Source organism: Capra hircus, chromosome 20 (genome assembly GCF_001704415.2).
Source record: "Capra hircus breed San Clemente chromosome 20, ASM170441v1, whole genome shotgun sequence".
NCBI lineage: Eukaryota > Metazoa > Chordata > Mammalia > Artiodactyla > Bovidae > Capra > Capra hircus.
The window spans coordinates 35,344,207-35,367,754 of NC_030827.1; the positions used below are offsets into that span (position 1 = coordinate 35,344,207).

Genomic DNA, 23,548 nt, shown 5'->3' on the forward strand with positions numbered 1-23,548 from the left:
AGGTGGCCAGTCCGGCGCATCACGGCCTCCTCCCACCTAGCGTCGGTTTAGATTACGGTTTCCGCGGCGGCTGGACGGGAAGCATCCTCCACGCTGCAAATTCGCATCAATGGGATTCCCCTCGTGGGAAATGCCCCCTCCTGGCGGACGTGCTCCGGAGGGCCGAGCACGTCGCGGCGCCTTCCACCCTCCGTCGAAAGCTCTATCGAGATCCCGAGTCGGCATCCTATTCCCTCCGCGCCCCGGGTGAGCCGGCACCACCCGCTGCCCGCCGCCAGCCGCCGCCGAGGGGCGGGAGAGATGCGGAGGGGCGGGAGAGATGCCGAGGGGCGGGAGAGATGCCGCGGGGGGCAGGCGCGGCGCGCGGGGAGGGGAAGGGGTTCTCGCGCGATTGGGCGAGGTTTCCGGTGTTGTGACTGAAACCCGTCAATATGGCGGCGATCGGCCGCGGCCGCTCGCTGAAGAACCTCCGAATACGAGGTAAGTCTGCTGCAGCCCTCACCCCTCGCCGCCCGGCAACCGCCACCCCTGGCACTTGCCTCCCCCGGGCCCTGGGCGGGTGGAGCGAACCGGGGCGCTGGTCGGAGCCAGGGCTGCCACCGCTGGCCTGGGAGCGAATCCTAATTGGGGCTATGTGTCTGTTTCGCGCAGGGCGGAATGACAGCGGCGAGGAGAACGTCCCGCTGGATCTGACCCGAGGTAACGCAGGGCGCTGGCGAGGGCGTCCTACTGGGGAGGAGCCGGGGTTGGGGGCCGCGGGCAGGGACCGGCCCCGCACGGGACCTGCGCGGGTACGAGAGACCGAGCCCGAGCCCGAGCCCCGCCTGCCGGCCCGCGGGAGCAAGTCGGGGGCTGTCTTCCCGGCCCCATCCCCCTTCCCGGTGCCCGCTTTCCTCTCCCCAAGCCCTTTTCCGGGCCTCTGGGTGCTGCGGTGCCCAGGAGCACCAAGCGGGATTCGGCGGAGTCGCCGACCCTCTGGGTTTTCTAGACTGCGGGGGGAGCGTAGTCGTCCTATCCCGGAGCTGAAGCAGCCGAATCCCAGGGGCGGCCGGAGGGAGGTGGAGGCTGTTATTTAGGTTGCTAGAGGATGTCTGAGGGAAGAGAGACCACATCCTGCCCTCCCCGTCCCCCAGCGCCGAAGCCGGACCTGCTCGGTCCTTGCCGACTGCGTGATGCTTTTCTCCTTGCCCACCGCCCTGGGGGACCCGCAGCATTGATAGATAAGTCAGTAGCGAAACCCAGAGCCCATGATTTCTGCGAAGTGTGTGTGTTTCCCTCTTGTTTCCCTTTCCCGGGCCGCTGAGACTGTAGTTGGCAAAGACCGCCCCCTCACCCTCGCTGCAGGTTCATTGTTTACCTTCTGCAGTGGCGACGGGTTTATTTACACCTTCGGAACTGGGTAAACCCGGGTTATATTTTTAAGGATCTAATCCGGCTACTGCCAGTTTATTTTCATCAGTCACCATAACTGGAATTTATTCAATATCTCGCGGAGGATTTGGTAGTTATATACAAGGTTTTTCTTTTCTCATCCACGGTAAACAAGATTGAGTCTATTGATTCCGATGAAGTCGTTTCACACCCGCTGTAACTTAGCGTGTAACCTGGTTCAGCTGTATAGAACCAGTTTCCTTTTTGAGATCTGAAAAACACTTTGGGAAGTTTTTAAAAAAAGTCCTTTTAAACATTCTATATAAAACTTTAAAACTACGTTCTACTTGACATAATGACTTATTTACAGTATTTGTTAGATGCGAGCTCATTGTTGAGGTTCATCTCTGTATCTAAAGCATAGCGCATTCTCTAATTTGTTTTATTTTGTATATCATAATGTAAGATTACTGTTTTGTGGACTGAAAGGCTAGTTTTTCATTCAGCTACAATAAATTTTTGTAACGATATTTTATTCCAAAAGTTCGGGGACTTAGTTTCGGGTGAACAAGGTACTTTTGCAGAGTTTCTAAAATAAAATAGGGCTTAAGTAATAGAAATGACAACTAATTAGGTCACTGATGCACTAAATTAGAACTTTTTTCAGCAGATAGGGTTTGAATATTAATGTAGAGAGGTATAAAACTTTTGACTTTTGTGTAACAGTTTGGAAACTTGACTAAAACATACATATGAAAAGTCTGTATAAAATACATGAGGGAAAAGATTTTCTAGTAAATTGCCTGACAAAATAAGCAAGATTCCCACAGGGCTCAATTTAGCATTTGAGTTTTGTAAAAGATGTAGTTTTAGTGATTTAATTTATATATGTGCATATATGTTTTAGATGAAGGTGAGAAGACCCTTTATTCGATAGATCTTGGGTTTAATTTGTGCATTAAAAACCTGTTTGAATGTGGTACTAGAAAATAAATTATACTTGTGCTTTAAGTTGACTTTGCTGATCTCCTATATGTAGTAGTTTGTCTGGTGTCAAAATTTGGGGTAGTAAAAGAGCTTATGTACAAATCTGAGTTGATACCTTTCATTTACTCCAGTTTTACTCAAGTACACAGATAGCTGTATATTTATTATTTAGAACGCTGTATTCCCTGAGTGTTTAGTAACCGTCTGTGTCTATAGGTGTTTCTAGGATAATATCAATACAAAAAGTGCAGAAAACGCTTTCCCGGACAAGATGTATTTCAGTTTAGAATGAAGTATGCACAGCTAGCTGAAACTGCAAAAGCAATATGCAACTAAGAGTGAGAGGACAGGAGAGAACTGTTCTTAAATCTTAAGGAAGTCTTGAATAAGAAAAATAATCTGAGTTAGATTCATTGTATAGTGACTCTATTGTTTGAGAAATTGCTATTCTGACAAACATTCATTGTTAGAAGAAGGCTTGTGGATCTAACATGAAAGTTCATGAGGAATTAAGCTTCTGTAATCATTTGAGAACTGTGGGGCAGTCTGGGTTGCAGCTGAAGGGCAGCTGTTTGTGGATTGGATTACGGCATGTTTTAGATAAAGTTTGAGTAACCGAAAAAATTTCTTAAATGCTGTAAGGCAGTGTTTGCTCTCATTCTCGTTATTTTTATGTAACCTTTGTATAGTCATTGTGTAGCTGTCTAACAAAGTTCATTATAAAATAGAGGCCATGGTTATTGTAATTCCTAGAGGAGCCATCAGTGTGTAGTATAAAGTCAAATGGTTTTGAGTTGTAACTCAGCTGGATGACTGGAGGCAGTTTATTTAACCTTCATTAACTTTTGGTTTCTTCAGCTCAAAAAAAAATTAACTTCAGGTTATTCTTGAAGGCTGTTAAGAATATGAGAAGTAAATGAACTAGGCCATATAGTATTCAGAATGGGACCTAGGACTTTGTGAGTGATGTTAACTAAATGTTAGTTGCTTTCCTGAACAATGAAATCAAACTTCTTCCTTCTTGATATCACATTTAAAGTATTTCAGATGATTGTTTTTAATATTATGAACTTGTTAACCAGGAATCACTGTATTGAAGTTTTCATTTATTTTTGAGACATACAATTAATTGGGTATAATCTCTCTGAACTGGAATTCTTTTTTATTGTTTTTCAATTTGTTAAGAAAAGCTTCAAAATATATAAATCATATGTGAATACATGAATATAGTAAGTTATAAGAAACTCTTGTATGTCCCCATCACATAGTTTGTTTCCTAGGCCCCCACCCCTACTGTGATCATTTTTTTCTTTTCTTGAGAGATAATTGACATACAGCACTTTATAAGTTCTTGAATATAACAAGTGTAAAAAAAAAAAAAAGTGACATTACCAGTATTAGGTCTAAGTAAAGAACCATCTATTCTATGTACTTAAGATAAAATGTGGTGTTTTATTTAAAAATATTAGATATTCTACTCTATGGTTTTTCTCCCTGATTCCAGAAAATTTCTTGGTAATGAGACTTGGCCATCCTTGCAAGCTTCTTGAAGCCCAGCAGAGGTTTAAGTTTCTTTAATTTTTGTTTTGATGTTACTGCTATGGTTTGTATGAAAGTGCTTCAGTTAAAAATTGTTTATGGGTAAATTTTGAGTTTAGAAACTTCATTGTAGGAGATCCTATGGTTGATTTATTGAAAATTGTTGCTTTAAGTTTTGTTTAGGCAATTACTTAATTGTGAAAGTCCCTGATAACTGCTGTTGGTATCATTAAATACTCTCTCTGTTTTGCATGCCAAAATTTATTTTGAAACTGAAATGCTTCCCTTAACCACTTCCACCGCAAGGATAGTTTTTTTTTTTTTTTTTTTTTTAAATCAGTCCACTAGGGCATCTCTTCCTGGTACTGAATAACTTGAAGAGAGAGTATTCTTCCTGGAATAAGAAACCTTTCCTAGTATAATTTAATTGTTGTGTTCAAGGTGAATTCCTAGGACATGGAAACATGTATATTCAAATATAACTATTAAAATATAATTTATTAAGTATTGAGTCTTACATATTTTTGACCATTCAATCCTTTTATTTTTCCATTAGTAGGAATGCAAAGGTTGACTGTCGTAGCTGCTCTTTAATACATAGAAAAGCAGGAAGGTTATCTGAATGATGCAGATTTGAACACTTTGTGTTTTGTGATTTTTTTCTAGTTAGGATTAAACTCATGTTTAATCACTTACTTCAGTTAGACGAAACAAACATTTGACTGCTTTTTGTATAATAAATGCTGAATTAAGTGCTGGAGGACTGAAGATGAGGAAGATACTACTCCCTTTTTCGGAGTTTACTGGAACAGACATAAAGAAGTGATTGCAATATGGAACAATAAACTAATCAAACTGTACAAGGAACAGAAGTAGCCTAGAGGAAAGAATGATTAACTCTTTGAGGAGAGGCTCAGAGGCAACTTCACAGAGGGATTGACTTCTCATAAAATAGTAGTGGTGGAAGGAAATGAGGGCTCACATCAAGAGAATATACCACACCTTGGGAAGAGACAGTAGGAAGAGGAGCTGCTCTGTAGGCCACTGGTAGAATCTGAGAGATGATGGGGCACTAGACCAGGGTATTCGAGGCAGATTAAGTTGAATATATGTTGAAATGGATGAACCCACTAATTTTTTTCTCCAGATTCTAAACTGACTTTGGAATCCTCCTACCCTGCATAGAGGAGGATTTTATTTCTTTTGTTTCTTTATTAAGAAGATAGAAGCTGTCTAATGTGAATCTACTTGTCTTCTTCCCTTTATATTTCACCTATACTCACCTTCTGTGTCCTCAAATCAGAGGATAAAGCATCTCTCTTCATTTCCAAGGCTAAACTGGAAAAGAATTTTATGCTCCTAATTCTGTTTCCCCTAAGATTCTTTGTAGAAGATTTCTTGCTGCTTTACTTCCTGTTAGGTTAGTTTTCTCATATTCAGCAAACATTTGTTGTATTCTTCCTATGGATCACTTTGCTAGGCATGGGATGATGGTGAGACATATGGAACAATAAAGACAAAGATTTTTAAACAGTCATTTTTTCATAGGCTTTGCACACAGAATAGTTTATCCTCACTCCAGTTTTCTTTCTTAACTCCTTCAGTCTTGTAAGCACAGCTCTCCCCCTGTACTTAAAACAGTTTTCTTAAAGGATGCTAGTAACCTCATGCAAAATTCATTGGCATTTTTAAGTTCCCCATTCTATTATTAGTACTACTACTGTATTAATATTGTTCCAGACAGTAAAACGTATTATTTTACTTAATCTTCAACAACTCTTTCTGTGTCCTACTCTTTGCCACCCTGTGGCCTGTAGCCTGCCAGTCTCCTCTGTCCATGGGATTTTCCAGGCAAGAATATTGGAGTGGAAATTCCTTCTCGAATTTCCTTCTCCAAGGGATCTTCCTGACCTAGGGATAGAACCCTGTCTCTTGTGTTTCCTGCATTGCCAGGTGGAGTCCTTACTACTGTGCCACCTGGGAAGCCCCTGACAACTGTTTGAGGTTCTCTTATCCCTATTTTACAGTTGAAGATATAGGCTTTTAAAATTCTAATGACTGAAACTCAGAAAGGTAAGTTATTCAGCCCTACCTGAATAACTAGTGAGTGACTAACTGCAGATTATGCACTTCCAGCCACTACACTGTCGCTAGTCTTAAAACTCTGGTTCTTTTCCTTAACCCTCTTGCCACTCTTTCTCTGTTTACTGGCTGGTCTTCCAGCTCCTTAAGCAAGTATACCCTAAGGTTCTGTTCTTGACTTTTCTTGTCCTCTCTTTTATTGATGCTACCTTCTGTAGCCTTTTCACTCATGGCTTCAAAAAATCCATGAATTGAGATGGTTACAGTAATTACATTTTTATTCACACTTTTTCTTCTAAACTTGCAAAATTTATTGGCATGTATGTGTGGTAGGTAATTGGCAGAGATTGTGGTGTATAAAATTTTGCACCCCAAAACTTACCCACTTTTCACTTTCTTGGTACTACCACCGTCCTTTGGTATTCAAGCTAGAGACCTATTGCTTGTGCACTTTGTTCATTTGACATGTTTCCCCAGTTTGCCTCTGAAATACCTACTGAATCCAGCTTCCATTTTCATTGTCGTTGGTCTGCTGCACATTCTATCATTTGGATGACCTCATTATCTGGTTTGGATGACAGTAAAATATTCTTTTCTCTCACTTTTTTCATTTTTTCTGCCATGATTGCCAGGATTATTTCCCCCAAATCTAGATCTGATCTTTTCATTTCTCTTATTTAAAATAACAACAATACATGTGCACTTAATAGTTTCATTTTTGCACACAGTATAAAGTCCAGATTTCCTAGTTTGGCATTGAAGGCCCTTTGTGATTCCAGAATTATTTTCTTCTATACTGTCTTAACCATACCATTCTCAGTCAGTCTCTCTCTCCACATAGTTCGCTTGGGTAAAGCACTCCCTTCTTTTCATGCTTCTCAAAGCGGGGTTGTGGAGAATTTGCTAGTCTAAGCACCTACATTCCACATCATATTGTTTCTCCTTGGAGATCGTGTTGTGCCTTTGATTGAGACTCTATGCTTTAGTCAGAAACGACTGTTTGTTATTCCTTGCACATGGCATGCAGTTTCTGTTTACTTTGCATAGGTGGTTTTCTGTGCTTAGAATTCTGTTTTCAGCACTCTTAAGAGAAATCCTAATTCTTTAAGGTCTAGGTCATATGCCACTTCTGGGAAAATCCTTCCTTATCATTCCAGTGGGAATTCATTCCTTCCTCCTCTACTTTTCCACATCTTTGTTTATTCCTTTCTAAATATCACTTAACTATTGCCTTATTTAAGTTCTTTGCTCAGTTCTTTTTTCACTGGATCTTAAGCTTCTTTCTCAGCATATATCATATAATAATAACTGAAACATGTAAGGAAGAATGGAGAGAGATGAGAAAAGGGGCACAATATTGAGAGTAGAAGTAAAAGAATGTTTAAATTTGCAGACTTGACAATGAAAGCATTGGTGCCAAGAAATGGAGAAATTGTTTTGAAAGTGATGATAATGAGTTCAGCTTTGCACTTTGAGTTTCAGATGATTGATTCTGTCAGAGATGTGTAAGAGGTAGCAGCAATTTCTGGCATGGATGTTTTTGTAATTGTTTTTAACTTGTGATCTGATTGTTCTCTGCTTTAGGGCCTTGAGAGAGGGAAGAATGTAAATGGAGAAAAAGGTAAAGATTTGGATGTTAGCATATATGCTGATTAGAGAGTATGTCACAGCACAGGGATCAATAAAAGGAAAGAGGCCAACAAGAAGAAAGCTTAAAAATTAGCAAGATTGTGATCTTTGAAGCCAAGGGGAGAACTTTGGGTTGAAGGCACTGTCAGCTGTAGCATTGAAATTGAGTTCTGGAGGACTCAGTTCTCTCTCTTAATCTGAGGTTGATCTTGGCATGCTTATTTAACCTCTTTAGGCTTCAGATTCCTGATCTCCAAAATGCATACTACTTTACATGCATAGCCCTTTCACCTTCAGTCTTTGTGATTCTCAGATATCAGGGTGTTTCTGGGATATCGAAAGGTTAAAGAGAAAGTCTTGTTAAATCACTTGTTAAATTACTGTGAGAAGGATTCCCATAAACAGCAATGAGTACACGTAGGAGTATGGTATTTCATAGTACTTTAAATGTAAATTATAGTCAACTCTCAATTTCCTTTTAAGTGATCATCTGCAGTGACTTGCTGCCTCCTCCCCCTCCCAGGTCTCAGGCTACTGAAAATAGGGCTGTGAAAAGCACAGTGGGGTGAGTGAATGGCTTGCATGCCTGTGTATCTGTGCTCCTATCACCAAGCTGAATGCAGTCCACTCTCAGTTATCTACCCTTCATAAAAAGGTTAATAATAGTGGAAGAATTCTAAATATATAAATAACTTTATATATGGTTGGGGACGATTTTGTATTCTTTCATCCCCTACTGTAGATTGGTGTATCTTTCATTTGAATTGTTAGCATCAATTTTTATTTCTTAAGCAAATACTCTTAGAATAGTGGATGTAAACAGGCTGAAGTATTTATTAGGTAATCCACATAGGAATAATTGAGAGTTGACTGTTAATGCTTTTTGGATCATCCATTGTTTTGTATTATCTGTGCTATTTTTGTTGCTATGACCGGGTTAAAGCTGAATAGCTACTTCAAAGTTACATTGATAGGATAAATGTACTTAAAAGATTATACAGATGCCAAACTAAATTGAAAATAATTATGTAAAACTAGCTAAATATAACATTCGTGGGTTCAGAATCATAAGATTGAAAGAGAACATAAACCTAAGTACAAACTTAATATTCCTCTTGTGGAGCTGTCTAGCCAGACATATTGCATAAACTGAGTGATGTGGCTAGTAATGACAAAATTTATATAAAATATAATAAAATTGGGGATGTACCAAGGCTTCAAACATACCTGTTCAAGGAATCAGTTGAGATTAGTAAGCAATATACAAAGAGTTTTAAACCTTAATTACCTGAATTTTAAAGAATCTGGCCCCTTCAATTACTTTGCCATTTTGTTTATCCTAAAATGTTGAAGAATTTGGATTTGTAATGGTTTGCTAATGTTAAGTCAGTATATTTTTGTAGTAAATGCTAATATGAATCAGGAAGGCATAATGCTTGGCTTTACAGAGTTTATATTATGGTTGGGATATACCTGTATCAGGACATAGTATTTGAAGCACCTGCCAGTTATCTTTATAAAGGAATCCAAAGCTAGAGGAATTCAGGAAAAAAATGGGAGATAGATAAGGAATGACCTAGAGGGGAATCCTCATCAAATTGTTGACACCTGTAATACCTTTGCATAAAAGCGTAGTGTTTAAATAATTGTACTTACTTTTCTGAACGAATATATTCCTGGCATATTGTTGAGAAAAAATTGGTGATGAGCTTTGTATGTAAATCTACTGAAGGCTGATAATATTTCAGACCAGCGCTTTTCAAACCTTTGAAGGTAGTGCTTGACTAGACTGAGAGATTTTAGGCATGTTGTAAAGTAATTGTGTGCTTCTGATTATGAGTATATAGATGTTTGGCCGCATTCCAAACCTAAGCATAAATAATTTCCTTCCATTGTTTTGTAGTATACCTCCCCTTCATTAATATTGCATGCTTAAAGGGCTCTGTAAATTTGTATCAAACTTATTTCTAGATACGTGCAGTTTGGAAGTAGATACCAGAAGTGTTTTTATTATTTTCCACATTAAAATGACTTTGACTTTAAACGTATTTTCTGACTTTAAACATGTAACCTGATGGTGAGAGAGAATATTTGAAATTAAGATTATCCTGAAAAACATGGACTGTTTCGTTGCCAAATCCAGACATCCTACCCTCTGATTATTTGGGTAAAGGATGAACAGTGTTTGGGGAAATTAACACTCTGTGAAAAGGAGCAAAACAAGAGTTGAATTGCCACTTACAGGGATTGTAAGTAATCTTGTTCAGAACCCAGTGTAATTTCATGTGTTTCTTACAATGAATAAATAGTGAAGAGACACAGAAGCTGTAAACAAAGAAGATTGCCAAGTAATGTACTTGTAGTTACTTAGAAGAAACAGCTTGCCAGATAAAAGTGTATTTAACTGTTTTTAGATGTGTATACATATATATTTTTTATCAATAGTTTCATATTTTGAGAAATCACATCTTAAAATAATATTGCTAGTTATTTCCATGCTTAATGTTCATCCCTCATATAGTAAAATTTTAATTGCCCTGGTTTTTCTTTCACTCATAATTCTGTATAATATACTCCCTAACCTTCACCATAAACACATCACCACCAACCCCCTCCCCCAAGGAAAAAAAAAAGATAAATTGAGGGGATAGAGTTGCAAAAAGAGTGAGAAGACTCCAGTGGTTGGAGGTAGGTGAGCTGTGAACTCTAATGTCTAGCTATATGGCACTATCTGGGGTGGCGAGTGGAATATTGTGGAATGTTTTATTTAACAATGTGTTGTGGATACAATTTTATTCATGTCTGTCACAGAACGTTAGTATAAAGTCATGGTAGTGGGATATTTGAATGCAAATAGCTATTTTTACCTTGTTTATTTAGAGTGATTTGTGATTTTATTACTATAGGTTGTAATATGTGTTATTTTTCAATGCTGTAACGTGGTATAAAGTGGACTGGATTAATTCTTATATTGTATAAGATTCTGTATTTCATGTAGGAATAATTCTTAACATAAAATTTTATAACTTCGTAATGAGCTAAATTTTAGATTGACATAGTCTTAAAGTTTAAATCACTTTGTATTTTAATAAAACCTTAAAATAGCCCTTTTCTGTCATGGAAGAATTCAGTGTTGTGTGTTCATGTTTCCACATTGTTTTGAATATATAAGTGTATATTGTTTTACCTGGCAGAATGAAGAAATTATTAAAAAATGCTGGTTTTCAAAAGGAAATTAAAAGCTTCAGAGATTTGGATAGACTGTGGCAGTTGCCTTTTGCTATATTATTGTTTTTGTAATAGTTGTTTTGTTAAGAAAGTTTAGATTTAATTTTTGAGTCCTAGGAAATTTCTTTTACTTACATCAGTAATTATTTCTATTTTATAAAAGTGTGTCAGAAAAAAGTGTCGTTATTTTTTAAATAAGTATATTGCCACTAAATATTCACCTGGGGTACTTGAATATGAGTGGGGGAAGTATGTGTGTGTATAAATATTATGTTTATTTTTAGCATATTTGGAGTTACTTTAGAAATTTATTTTTATGTTACTGTGATGTAAAATAGAAACTGTGTAACTGGACTTGTTAACATTATATGGAAAATAAGGATAAATAGGTTGTGATTATAGGAATTAAAGGGCTTTACTGTCAATAACATATGAACTGTAGTGAATAAACTTTGATGATATATACTTTGAATTTTATTGACATCTTTTGGAGTGCTTTCTTTTGCATCCTGGTTGTTTTCAAGACAGGTAATTGCTTCATAGCATAGTTCAAGGTAGGTGAGATATGACTTGATAAAGTATTATATATGTCTACAATTTGAATAGTAGGATTATATGTATAAAGATAGACAATAAGGTAAAAAATATATAAAATAGTAGGATACTAATACGGACAGTGTGGTATGAATGTGGACAGCATTTAATAACATGCTTTCCCTGGTGGCTCAGTGGTAAAGAATCCACTTGCTAACACAGGAGACACGGGTTCGATCCCTGGGTCAGGAAAATCCCCTGGAGAAGAAAATGGCAACCCACTCCAGTATTCTTGCCTGGGAAATCCCATGGGCAGAGGAGCCTGGCGGGCTGCAGTCCTTGGGTTCGCAAAGGAGTAGGAGAGGACTTACTGACTAAACAGTTGCTTGACACACAGACAGTCTGGAACTGTAAGCGCCTGAGCTTTGGAACCTTGCCTCTTGGAATTTTTTTACTTTGGACAAACTGCCTTTTCTGAGCATATTTTCTCATCTCTATTGGAGGAGTTAGTGAAATGTTTGTAAAATATTACAGTTGGCAGGTAGATATAAATAGATATTAGGTGTTTTTTACATGGTCAGTTAAAGCAGAGGAGATGAGAAGAGGGAGAGTTTAAGAGTGAACTGTAAAAAAAAATGAGACATTGTTTCAACTTTGAGTAGATGTGGTTAAATCAAGACAAATAGGGCATAAATTAAAGACAAAGTATTTTACTGAGAGTGGACTAAGAAAAAGAATTTTAATATTCATTTTGGGTTTATAGAATGGGGGTACTGTAGAGGACAGTACTTAAAAACTGTGGAGTTGTTAAAACTTTTTTTGTTGTTAAAATATTTACTGTAGTAAGAAAGCAGTAAATGTTATTTATAATTGAAGAAAATGTAGATCTGAGAATTGTCATAAATTTACAGTTCTATGAAAGTTAACAAATTGAACATTTTGATAATCAGAACCCAGGTCAAGAATCAGAATATTGCAATACCTTAGAAGTTCCCATTCTCTCTTCATTTAGGCACTACCTCCCCTGCCAAGGACAGCACTATTCTGACTTCTATACCATAGATTAGTTTATGTGGTTTTCTCCTACATTACATATACCCTTTTGCATTTAACTTCATTTGCTCAATAGTATGTTGTATCACTGTGTTGTATGTAAAGTCGAAGTTATTTTAATCCAAGTCTGCTTATGTGTGTCAGGTGTATCATGATATATATGGATTTTTTTAATTTGAAAGGGAAGTGAATTTATATGATTAAATAGAATTTGGAATAATTCCACTAATTCCAACTTTAAAAAAACTTTAAAAATCATTTTCTTAATATGTCTTTTTCCTCTTCAGTCTGACCTTTTAATAGATTTTAGGCATTAACACATCTGGATAAGTGAATTTTTTTCTTTAATTTTTTTCAAAATGACTGTTTAAAGAAAAATTAATAGATCACCATATGGAGTTCAAAGCTACCAGTTAGTAAGTTGGAAAAACTAGAATTCCAATCCAATGAAAGTTTTGTGTTGACCTAATTAAATTGGTAGAATGATTATAAAAATTGGCTTAGTATTTTTATGGAGAAAAAGGGTAGATGGTAAGTGTTTCTTGGACCTCACTGCAATAATATTTTCAGTGGAAGACCTCATTAATAGTTGCAGAGTATCTTCATGTGATTGTTTCTCCATTTTTCCCTTGTTTTTTCAATTTCTTTCATTGATTTCTATTTCTCTTATTCCATTTCTAGTCTTCTGGTGACTACTGTAATAAGACATGTTATAGAAATGGACTAGTTTTTCTTCTATGTATGCTTGGTAGTGTTTTCTATTCCTTGTTTTAAGATAAATTTTAATTGTTTTTTCTTTTTTACTCAATCCTTTATTGAATTTTAGGTTTTTTTTCTCTGAGTTGGCAGTGCTTTGTGAGGAAGATTTTACTGCCCATCTCTTGGTGTGCATATCCTCAAGAAAGTAGAAGAGAGTATTGCATAGGAAATTGATTAAATACTTGACAGCAATTTGGCAACATGTGCTTAGTATAGATGAGTAAAATAGAATAACATTTACTTATTTCAGTATGCAAAAACAAGAGTAAATGTGAAAGTGAAGCAATATTCAACTATACTAAAGGTGAAGAAGTTTTGATGAAGTGAGTTTTCTAAATGTTGGTAATTTTAAAGATATTAATATTCACTTAAAATATTCTTATGCATATACTCTTTGAAAGTATGGAAAACAGTGACTTTGTAATTCCCTGAAGGTGGGAACATTTAATAACCTTGGAATATCCTTGTTGATTCTGAGTCTAGAATATTTAGTTCACTGAACCAGATTTAAACTGTGTGGATTATTAATTACCAAAAGAATGCTTGTTTTTAGTGGTGAATTTTGAGTGATTGCTTGTTTGATTTTATTAATTAGAAATGATTAAATGCAGTAAATCTATATTTTTAACCATGCTTTTCAGGATTATATTAGTTACTGCTCTTGTAATACTGGTATGTAGGTTTTTTTTCAGACTATTTTTAATGATTTTTCCTAGCATAGAGCTGAGCTACTGTGGTAAATTCTTGGCTCGCTAACGTGATCAGAAGTGAAGAGGTCTAAATGATATTTTATCAAAACATTACCAATTGTGTGAAGGATTTATCAAATGATGTGTTGTTTAGCAGACAGTCTAGAAATTATTTGTTATGAAGTAGATGTTTTCCTTCTAAGCAGTCCTCTTGGAAGGGCACGTACTTGTTTTAGAGATGATGTCACTGTTCAAACTATTTTAAAAATTCTGCTTCTGAAGATTACTAAAGCTTATAGACTTTTAGATTGGTATTTGGTTTCTCCTTTGGGATGAATTGGAGTTCAGGAAGTGGTTAAATATAAATTGGGTTCAAATGTAGGGTGAATTCCATTTGATTTATTCACTCATTAATCTGAAGAGAATTCATTGAGCATCTGCTGTATTTTAGCATTGTATTCAATACTGGAATATATGTGACAAAATAGTTTTTCTTAAAAATATACAACCTCTATATGTGATGACTGCCATTATAATCTAGTTAGTGACTTCTCCACAACCATTCTCATTTCCTAAGTCTTCCTTTTGTTCATTATATTTGGCAAAACAGCCTCTCTTTATTCATCCCTACTCAGTCTCTTCTCAGGGCCTTTGTACTTATTACATTCTGTCTGGATTATTCTTCCCCTAATCTTAGTAGGCTTGCTGTCTCACTTCATTTAAGTCTATTCAAATACCACTTTATCAGTGAGGCCTTCTCTGATCACCTGTTGTAACCGTCATCTGCATCATTTTCCGTTTGGTGTTGTTTTCTTCCATAGCTCTTGTTGCTGTTGCCGACTGTAGTAGTATTTATTGTCTCCTGGAATGTAGGTTTTGTGAGGACACGCGCTTGGTGGTGGTCCCCATTGTATCCCCCATGCCGGGCACAGCCCCAGCGCCTTATATGCGCTTGATAAGGACCGTAAATCATTTATTGGCTGAGTAAATGACCATCAAATTTGTGTTTAGTTTGAGGGCTCCAGACTAATTTTTTCAACAGTTTACTCAGTGTCTTAACCATGTGATCATGTATATCAAGCTTACTATGTTTCACACTTACTGATTACCTTATTCTTATAAAAATCTTTCTCTATTTTCCATCTGGGTCTTCAGCGCATTACTTTAATGGGCCAGATCACCCAAGAGAACACCCAGGAGACATTCTGACCTCATTCTTTGTCCTTTTTCTGCATGTCAAATCTGTGACCAGATGATAATGATTTTATCTTTGAAATACTGAAAAATCTTTTTTTTTTTTTGTAAGCACTAGGAAGTTTATTCAATATCCTGTGATAAGCCATAATGGAATAAAATATGAAAGATAATACATATATTTATAACTGATTCACTTTGTTCTACAGCAGAAATTAACAACATTGTAAATAAACTATACTTCAATAAAATTAAAAATAAAACAAAATATGTTGTTTTAGTTGTTAAGTCATGTCTGACTCTTTTGCAACCCTACAGACTGTACCCCAATAGGTTCTGCTGTCCGTGGAATTTCCCAGGCAAGAATACTGGAGCGGGTTGCCATTTCCCTCTCCTTGGATAAATCTTTTTTTCCGTTTCTGTTGTCATACCATTACAGAGGCCTCATTTTCTTTCTTGGGTGATTGCATTGGCTTCATAACTACTATCCCTATTCTAGTTCTATCGTTTTCCAAACTGTTCTCTTCACTCTAACTAGAAACACATTTTCTACAAAGTTAATGTTTACTTTCTCAGCTGGGTTGAATATCTTCTTTAATTTGAGCTTCTATAATATACTGTATGTTACCTTTCTTGTAATATTGCTATAATTTGTTCATTCCTGCCTCCTTTAGTCATAGTTGACAAATATTTATTTACCTTTACTATGTGCTGGGTAATTTTCTTTTGTTGGTGATTCAGTGGTGAAAACCTTGAATTATGTTCTAGTAGGGAGAACACAGATAAAAGCAAGTCGACACAGAATTTTAAGTAGAAATAAATGCTCAAAATAATGTAAAATTGGAGTATGCGAAAGGGAGTTGATAGGTGGTTAGGGGGATTGTCAGGGAAAACTCTGATACTTAGTTAATCCAGGACTAACAGGGAAACAGCAAGTGAAGATGTAGGGGGAAAGTCAAGTAGAAAGAGTATATAATACCAAGGCCCAGAGATAGAAAGGAACCATAGATAGAAAGTGCTTGGGGAGAGGGAGAGTGGAGAATGAGAAACTAGAAGAGGTAGGCAGGAAATAGTGTAGTTGAAGTTTATTGGTGTGGAACCCTGAAGCTGAGTAAGTACTGAGAGTTTAGAGGTAGGAGAAACTTCAGAGATCACTGAAAGTTGTGAGACTTAAGAAAAGGGCTTTCTAAATATTCTAGATAGATCAGTGATGAGGAGACTTGTAGCAATATTAAGAAGGTTGTTTGAAATAAACTTGTCAAACCCTGCTTCCTTTACCTCCAGTTGATTTTATTATATGCTTATAGACTCATGCAGAGATAAAATGGGAATTACAAATTGAAACAGTATTACTTCAGACCTCACCGGTAATTTGTGCAGGTCTGCATTAACCACAGTTTATTTTTATAATGCTGTGAAATATATATTTTTAATACTACCAAATTAAACAATTTTGCTTAGAAAACTGACATTTCTTTTTTGAAAATATACATTCATAATTATTCTGTGAAATGAAAACTGAGTTTGTAATAGGGAAGATCTTGATCCAAATTCTTGCTCCATAATCTGCAGGGAAATACCTAACTTGCTATTTAATTTTCTGAGCCTAAGTGTTTTTTTTTTCGTGTGGGAATGGTTATATTAGGCTGGTACAAAAGAAATTTTGCTTTTGCATTGTTGAGCCTTACCGTTTGATATTGGAATACGTTCTTAAATGTGGTTATATTATACATCATTTCGATGTGCACTTCCTGCTTTACATGTTTTGCTAATTAATGAATTATTACTTGCTGTTTATTTTATATGTATTATAGACTATGGATGATGTTAGACGAAAACCAAATTCAAGTGATTTTCTTATTTGAGTTCAAAATGGGTCATAAGCAGTAGAGATTACTTGCAACATCAACAGTGCATTTGGCCCAGTGACTCCTAATGAATGTACAGTGCAGTGGTAGATCAGGAAGTTTTGCAAAGGAGATGAGAGCCTTGAAGATGCGCTCAGTGACTGGCCATTGGAAGCTGACAACGACCGACTTGAGAGGATCATTGAAGTTGATCCCCTTACAACTATTCAAGAAGTTGCCTAAGAACTCAGTGTTGACCATTCTTTGGTTGTTTGGCATTTTAAGCAAATTGGAAGGGTCAAAAAGCTTGATAAGTGGGTGCCTAATGAGCTGACCACAAATCAGAAAGATCGTTGTCATGAAGTGTCATCTTCTCTTATTCTATGTGTCAGCTATGAACCGTTTCTGGATTGGATTGTGATGTGTGAAGAAAAGTGGATGTTATACGATAGCCAGCGACAGCCAGCTCAGTGGCTGGACCAAGAAGAAGCTCCAAAGCACTTCCAAAAGCCAAACATGCACCAGAACGGGTCATGGTCACTGTTTGGTGGTCTGCTGCCAGCCTGATCCACTTCAGCTTTCTGAATCCTAGAGAAACTATTACATCTGAGAAGTATGCTCAGCAAATAAATGAGATGAACTGAAAACTGCAAACCCTGCAGCCAGCATGGGTCAGCAGAAAATGGCTCAGTTCTTCTGCATGAGAGCACCTGACCACATGTCACACAGGTGCTTTAAATGTTGAATGAATTGGGCTACAATGTTTTGCCTCATTTGCATATTCACCTGACCTCTTGCCAACTGACTACCACTTATTCAAACATCTTGACAACATTTTGCATGGAAAATGCTTTCCAAGAGTTTGTTAAATCCTGAAGCATGGATTTTTATGCTACAGGAATAAACAAATCTATTTCTTATTGACAAAAATGGGTTGATGGTAATGATTCCTGTTTTGATTAATAAAGATGTGTTTGAGCCTAGTTATAATGATTTAAAATTCGGGTCTGAAACTGTAATTACTTTTATGCCAACCTAGTAATACTCTGGCTCTTACAAGATTATTACAGTATGACATGAGAAAATTTGTTCAAAGATTTCTAGCATAGTGTCTGTCAAGTATTAGGGTGAAAACCCAGAAGGTAAATGTTATTAAATAAATAATAGTAATTTATTCATTCTTTTAATCTTGGGCATTTGGTCGTTTGAAGTTCCTTGCTCTTATAAAGAGTAGTTTTATATATAGTCTTGTATATGAATTCTGGTACTCATACATAAGTTACTCTAGGTTGTATAATTTGGTGTAGAATTACTGCTTACATGAAAAAATTATACATCATAGTAGAGATATGTTAGAGTTGTTCTTGATCCACATGCTTGAGATTATCAGACTTTCATTAAAATATTTTATTATGAAAAATTTCAGTCATAATATGTAAGAAAAATATAAGGAGCCCTCATATATTCCTTATCCCCCTTCAACTATATAAACATATGGGGCAGTCTTACTTCATTTGTATATTTTCCTTTTTTCTTTGTGGATAATTTTAAAGCAAACTTAGGCATATATTATTTTCATTTGTAAATACATCTGTGTGTATTTCTAAGGGATAAGGACTTTTAAATATTTAACTGCAATACTATTAGCACAGCTAAGTAAATTAGAAGTAATCCTCTTTAGATCATCTAGTATTTAGTGTTCAGATTTCCTGTCTTACAGATAACATTTTGAGTCAGGATTCATACACTTTTGGTTTCATTTTATATATTTATATATATATATATCACATTGCTTTTCTTTGTACATAATCTGTCTTTTCACATTATGTATTATTTCTTTTGCCTTCAAATATCTTGAAAAAAAATGTGTTTAGATGGTTGTTTGTACTATTTTGAAATTCATTGTATGTCCTGATTGTAAGTTTTTGAAGAATTTAGAGGTTTTGAGTATTGCATCTCCTACATTTTTTCTTATCTTGTTTAGAAATTCTTATTAAATACATGTTAGACTTATTATCGTTTTTGTTTTTAAAATTCTTTCATGTATTTTGTCTGCTTTTTTCTTGGGGATCATATACATATCATCTTCAGATACATCTTTCAGTTCATTAGTGATATATAATATCTTACAATCATCTAAGGAGAACTTCTTAAAAATAAAAACAGCATGATTGAAATTTTAAAAACTCAATGGGGGGATAAAAGAATAGATACAGTTGAGGGGAGAACTAATGAACTGAAAGATACATCTGCTGCTGTTGCTGCTGCTGCTGCTAAGTCGCTTCAGTCGTGTCCTGGTGGGCTGCCGTCTATGGGGTTGCACAGAGTCGGACACGACTGAAGCGACTTAGCAGCAGCAGCAGCAGCAGATATATCTTTCAGTTCATTAGTTCTCCCCTCAACTGTATCTATTCTTTTATCCCCCCATTGAGTTTTTAAAATTTCAATCATGCTGTTTTTATTTTAAGAAGTTCTGCTTCAGTTCAGTTCAGTTCAGTTGCTCAGTCGTGTCTGACTCTTTGCAACCCCATGAATCGCAGCACGCCAGGCCTCCCTGTCCATCACCAACTCCCGGAGTTCACTCAGACTCACGTCCATCGAGTCAGTGCTGCCATCCAGCCATCTCATCCTCTGTCGTCCCCTTCTCCTCCTGCCCCCAATCCCTCCCAGCATCAGAGTCTCTTCCATTGAGTCTGCTCTTCGCATGAGGTGGCCAAAGTACTGGAGTTTCAGCTTTAGCATCATTCCTTCCAAAGAAATCCCAGGGTTGATCTCCTTCAGAATGGATTGGTTGGATCACCCTGCTTAGGTGATTGTAAATTTTGAATCTTATGTTTCCGGTCCTTTCTTTTAAACCAAAAGTTTGCAAGTTATAGTTTGAAGATCTTGTGATGTAAGGCTTACAAAGCTGCATTTCTAATAGTCTTATTCAGACATAGACATGCTCATTTAATATTGTCTATACCTGCTTTGGTGCTACTATTACTGAATTAATTACTTATTAAAGAGACCTTATATTACTAGCTTTCAAAGCCCAAAATATTTAGTCTGACCCTTAATGGAACAAGTTTGCCAAACCCCCTGCTGTATTTTCTTTTCTTTTTTTTTTTTTTTTTAATATTTATTTATTTGGCTGCACTGAGTCTTAGTTGTGGCAAATAGGATCTTCATTGCAGCACGCGGGATCTACTTTGCTGACCAGGAATCGAACCTGGGCCCCCTTTGGGAGCATGGAGTCTTAGCCACTGAACCACAAGGGAAGTCCCTCCCCCCCAACTTTAGATATATAAAATATTATTTCATTGTTTGTATTATGTGTATGGTAATTCTAATATTTAAAGTCTTTTTAGTTTTTTGTTTTGTTTGTTTCTATTGATACTGACTTGTTTTCATGTTTCCTTCTTCTGTGTTTATAACCAGGATAAAGGTGGCTTCTTAGTTGGGTAGGTGAGTGGGTGGGTTGGAGTGGTGGTTAATGGTTGAATTTGCCTCTCCTTGCCTGGGAATATGGTAGACCAAGGAATACTTTAAATTAAAATTCTCTCATTGAGAGTTTTTTTTGATTGTGCAAAAGAATGTATCTAGGTTCCAGAGACGCTTGCTTCAGAGTCTCAGGGAAGTCTCTTTGTATTTTTCAGCTTTACCTAGAAATACTTTTCTTTGCTCTCTGCCTCTGTTGAATAAGTGTTCTAAGAGTATCCAGACTCACAGAATGAAAGCAGATGGTCAGCATAAACCATACTGTTTGCGTAAATGGTTTAGGGCCAGGAAGCCACTCTTACCAGTTAGGGTGGTAGAAACATTCCCTGAGTTTGTTTCCAGATGTAAGCCAGCAACTAACCTGGTAAGCAGACCTTTCTAAGGAAAAGCAGTTGGGCCTGTTAGGTTAACTTTTTCTGCATAAATGTACAAATGCAACACCTGAGGATGTTGATTTAATGAGAAGTCAGATTGGGTAGGTATGGGAGGGTGCAAGATTCTACATTTCTAACTTGCTGCGAGGTAGCACCCATTTTGGTAGTTCACAGATGTACTTTAGTAGCCAGGTAGCTGCCCTGAAGCAGAAGTCTTTCTTTCCAGTTTTTTTTTTTTAATCATAAACAGTAAATTTTTATTCTGAGTTGATAGAAAAGTTATTTGTTGGGGATTAAATTCTCTGTGGTGACAAGTTTTTTCCTTATTGAACTTTACTCAACTTGACTAAGGAGATCTAAATTTATATTTCAATATTGGTACATAGTTTGTGTCATTGGGAGAAACACAGTTTTGATGACTTTGTTGTAGAAAAGAATGCAGGGTCTGGGATGTTGGTAATATTAATTGTACAGACCCACAACCTATTATCCACAGTTCTGAAAAACTAAAAACTTTGAAAATGAAAGCTATTTTTTGTAAATAAAGTGACGTGACAAAACCTAACCTGTATTATGTGTATTATGGCAGTTTTGCATAATGAAAATCACCATTGACCAAGGTTCATGAAAAAGCTTAATGTATCATGTGTTGCCCTCATGCCTGGGACTCCAGATTAGTCATTATGTTTTTGTCTTGATAATTTTGATGAGCTGTGTCTTCTTTGATGTATATAAATGATTTTATTGAGCCATAAAAAGCATAAACAATACTACATGTAATATCCACAGGGCACTGATTCAGAACTTAGTAGTACATAAAAATAAGATACTACTGTGATATAGTCTGTGTAAGATATCTCAGTGATATTTGTTGTCCTGGATGTAATTTTCCAGTTCAGACATTATTACTATTGGCTGTAGAAGGAAATTTTGGAAAAGTTTTTTTTTTTAAAGGATGAATTAATTTGATTACAGGACATACTGAATTTGAGATGACAGATCACCAAACATGAAAACAGATTTGTTTTTTAACAAATGTAGAATAATGATAAAATGTAGAATTGAAACTTTGAGGCTTTGTTTATTTAAAGGTTAAAATTGGATTTGTTAGTGTTACGGAGACAATGAAAAAAGAAACCTAAGGGCAAATGATAGAATTTTTGGTAATATTAAAGAGTATAAAATAAGAGGAAGGAATGCAAACCTTTAAGAGAGGCACATAAGCAACAGTGAGAAATAGGTATGAAGAGGACCAAGATAGTGTGATCATAGAAACCAAGAGAAAGAAGGTAGGTTTGCTTATCATTGGCCGATAGTACTATAATGGGAAAGTCAGGGAGTTTGAAAAGCTGAGAAAAAACCTTTGCATTGGGCAAATAGTGAACTTGTAGAGGACAACTTTAGTGGAATGGTGGCCTAGATACCTAATTGGTAGAATTTAGAAGGTGAGGTAAGGTTTGGTAGAAGTAATGTCACATCAAAAATGGGAAACACTGGGCAGAAGCATTTTTTTTTAAGACCAGTAAAAGAGACAGGTCAATTAGAAATAGTGAGTAATTAATGATGGAAATACTGGAATTAGTAAGGTGTGAAACCAATAAGACAAATGGAAAGGTTAGAAAATAACATTGTAATAGCATTTTTCAGCTTTCTAACTCACATTCAAATTGTGTCCTGCAGCCAAAGTGTATTTGTACCCTTTGCTCCTCAGTCTCTGAGAGGGAAGTCCTTAATTACATTCATAGAAGCCACCTGTCAGACAAGTGATCCTACCTATAAATAGTCGTTTCATAGAGAAAAACAGAAACATAAAAATAGCTGTATAAGCAAAATGTACAGCTAACTTTGTAAATAAATCTAATAGGCTGGAGGTATATAACAATTAATTGTCTCAGCTTTTAGGCACAGCTGTTCTGTTCTTTTACAAGGTTCATTTACATAGTGAATTGTTTCAGAGAGAAACAGAACTTTTTTCTTATGATGAAAGATTTCTGACGAAAGAACTGTGGAAATCTAATGATTTAACAGACTAAGACATAGAAATTTTAGCAGAACATCCAGTGATTGTAATCTTTATATGGAAATTGATTTTAGTTATTCACCATCTTAGAAAATGTTCTGATTGCAGACAGTGCTTTTCATGGATTTTCTGCAGAAGAATAGCAATAAAATAATGTGATGACCAAGATTTCTTTGAATCTCTTTTGTAGCCCGGTGAATGGCTTTTGTGTATACTTTGTATGTATTCACAAAGTAAAAGTGCTTTGTGAGTTTGGTTACTATTTTGTACAGGAATTATCTCATAACAAGTGTTATAAGCCTAAACATTCTGATCTCTAATTTTACTGTAAAAAAGGGAAAGAGATGAACTCTTAAGAAAGTACTTCATATTTTTTCCCCAACTCTTCTTCATTTTCTACCACAAATATCTAAGTTATCTTTACCAAAAAATCTTTAAAAATTCACAGATTACTTACCATGTAAAAATAGATGATGATGATGAAATGATTAGAAGATAATTAGGTAAGGTAAATAATTAAGGTCAAGGCAGTTCATTGTTAATCATATTAAATAAGCTTATTCTTACCTTAGAGTGATTCCTTTCCAAAGCAATAGAAATTGAAAAACAGATACATTAAAGCAGTGTGATCTTTCTTATTTGTTCCTTTTTTGTATGCATCTCTACTATAGTTATTGTCATTATAATTAATCACAAGATAGGATTTCCATTATAAATTCTTACATTTTAATATTCATAGTGTGGTGTGGGCCATCTATGCAG

At 36.2% G+C, this 23,548-nt stretch overlaps 1 protein-coding gene across 2 annotated transcripts in view; it reads left to right on the top strand.

Annotated features, from left to right (window-relative positions):
- The window catches only part of RICTOR (RPTOR independent companion of MTOR complex 2), a 124,504-nt gene continuing 101,356 nt past the window's right edge, over nt 401-23,548 (top strand). For both annotated transcript variants that reach the window (XM_018065616.1, XM_018065618.1), the window contains exons 1-2: nt 401-480; nt 652-699. In XM_018065616.1, coding sequence (XP_017921105.1) covers nt 432-480; nt 652-699 — 97 coding nt within the window. In that variant the 5' untranslated portion in view covers nt 401-431. The remainder of the gene's footprint in view (nt 481-651; nt 700-23,548) is intronic.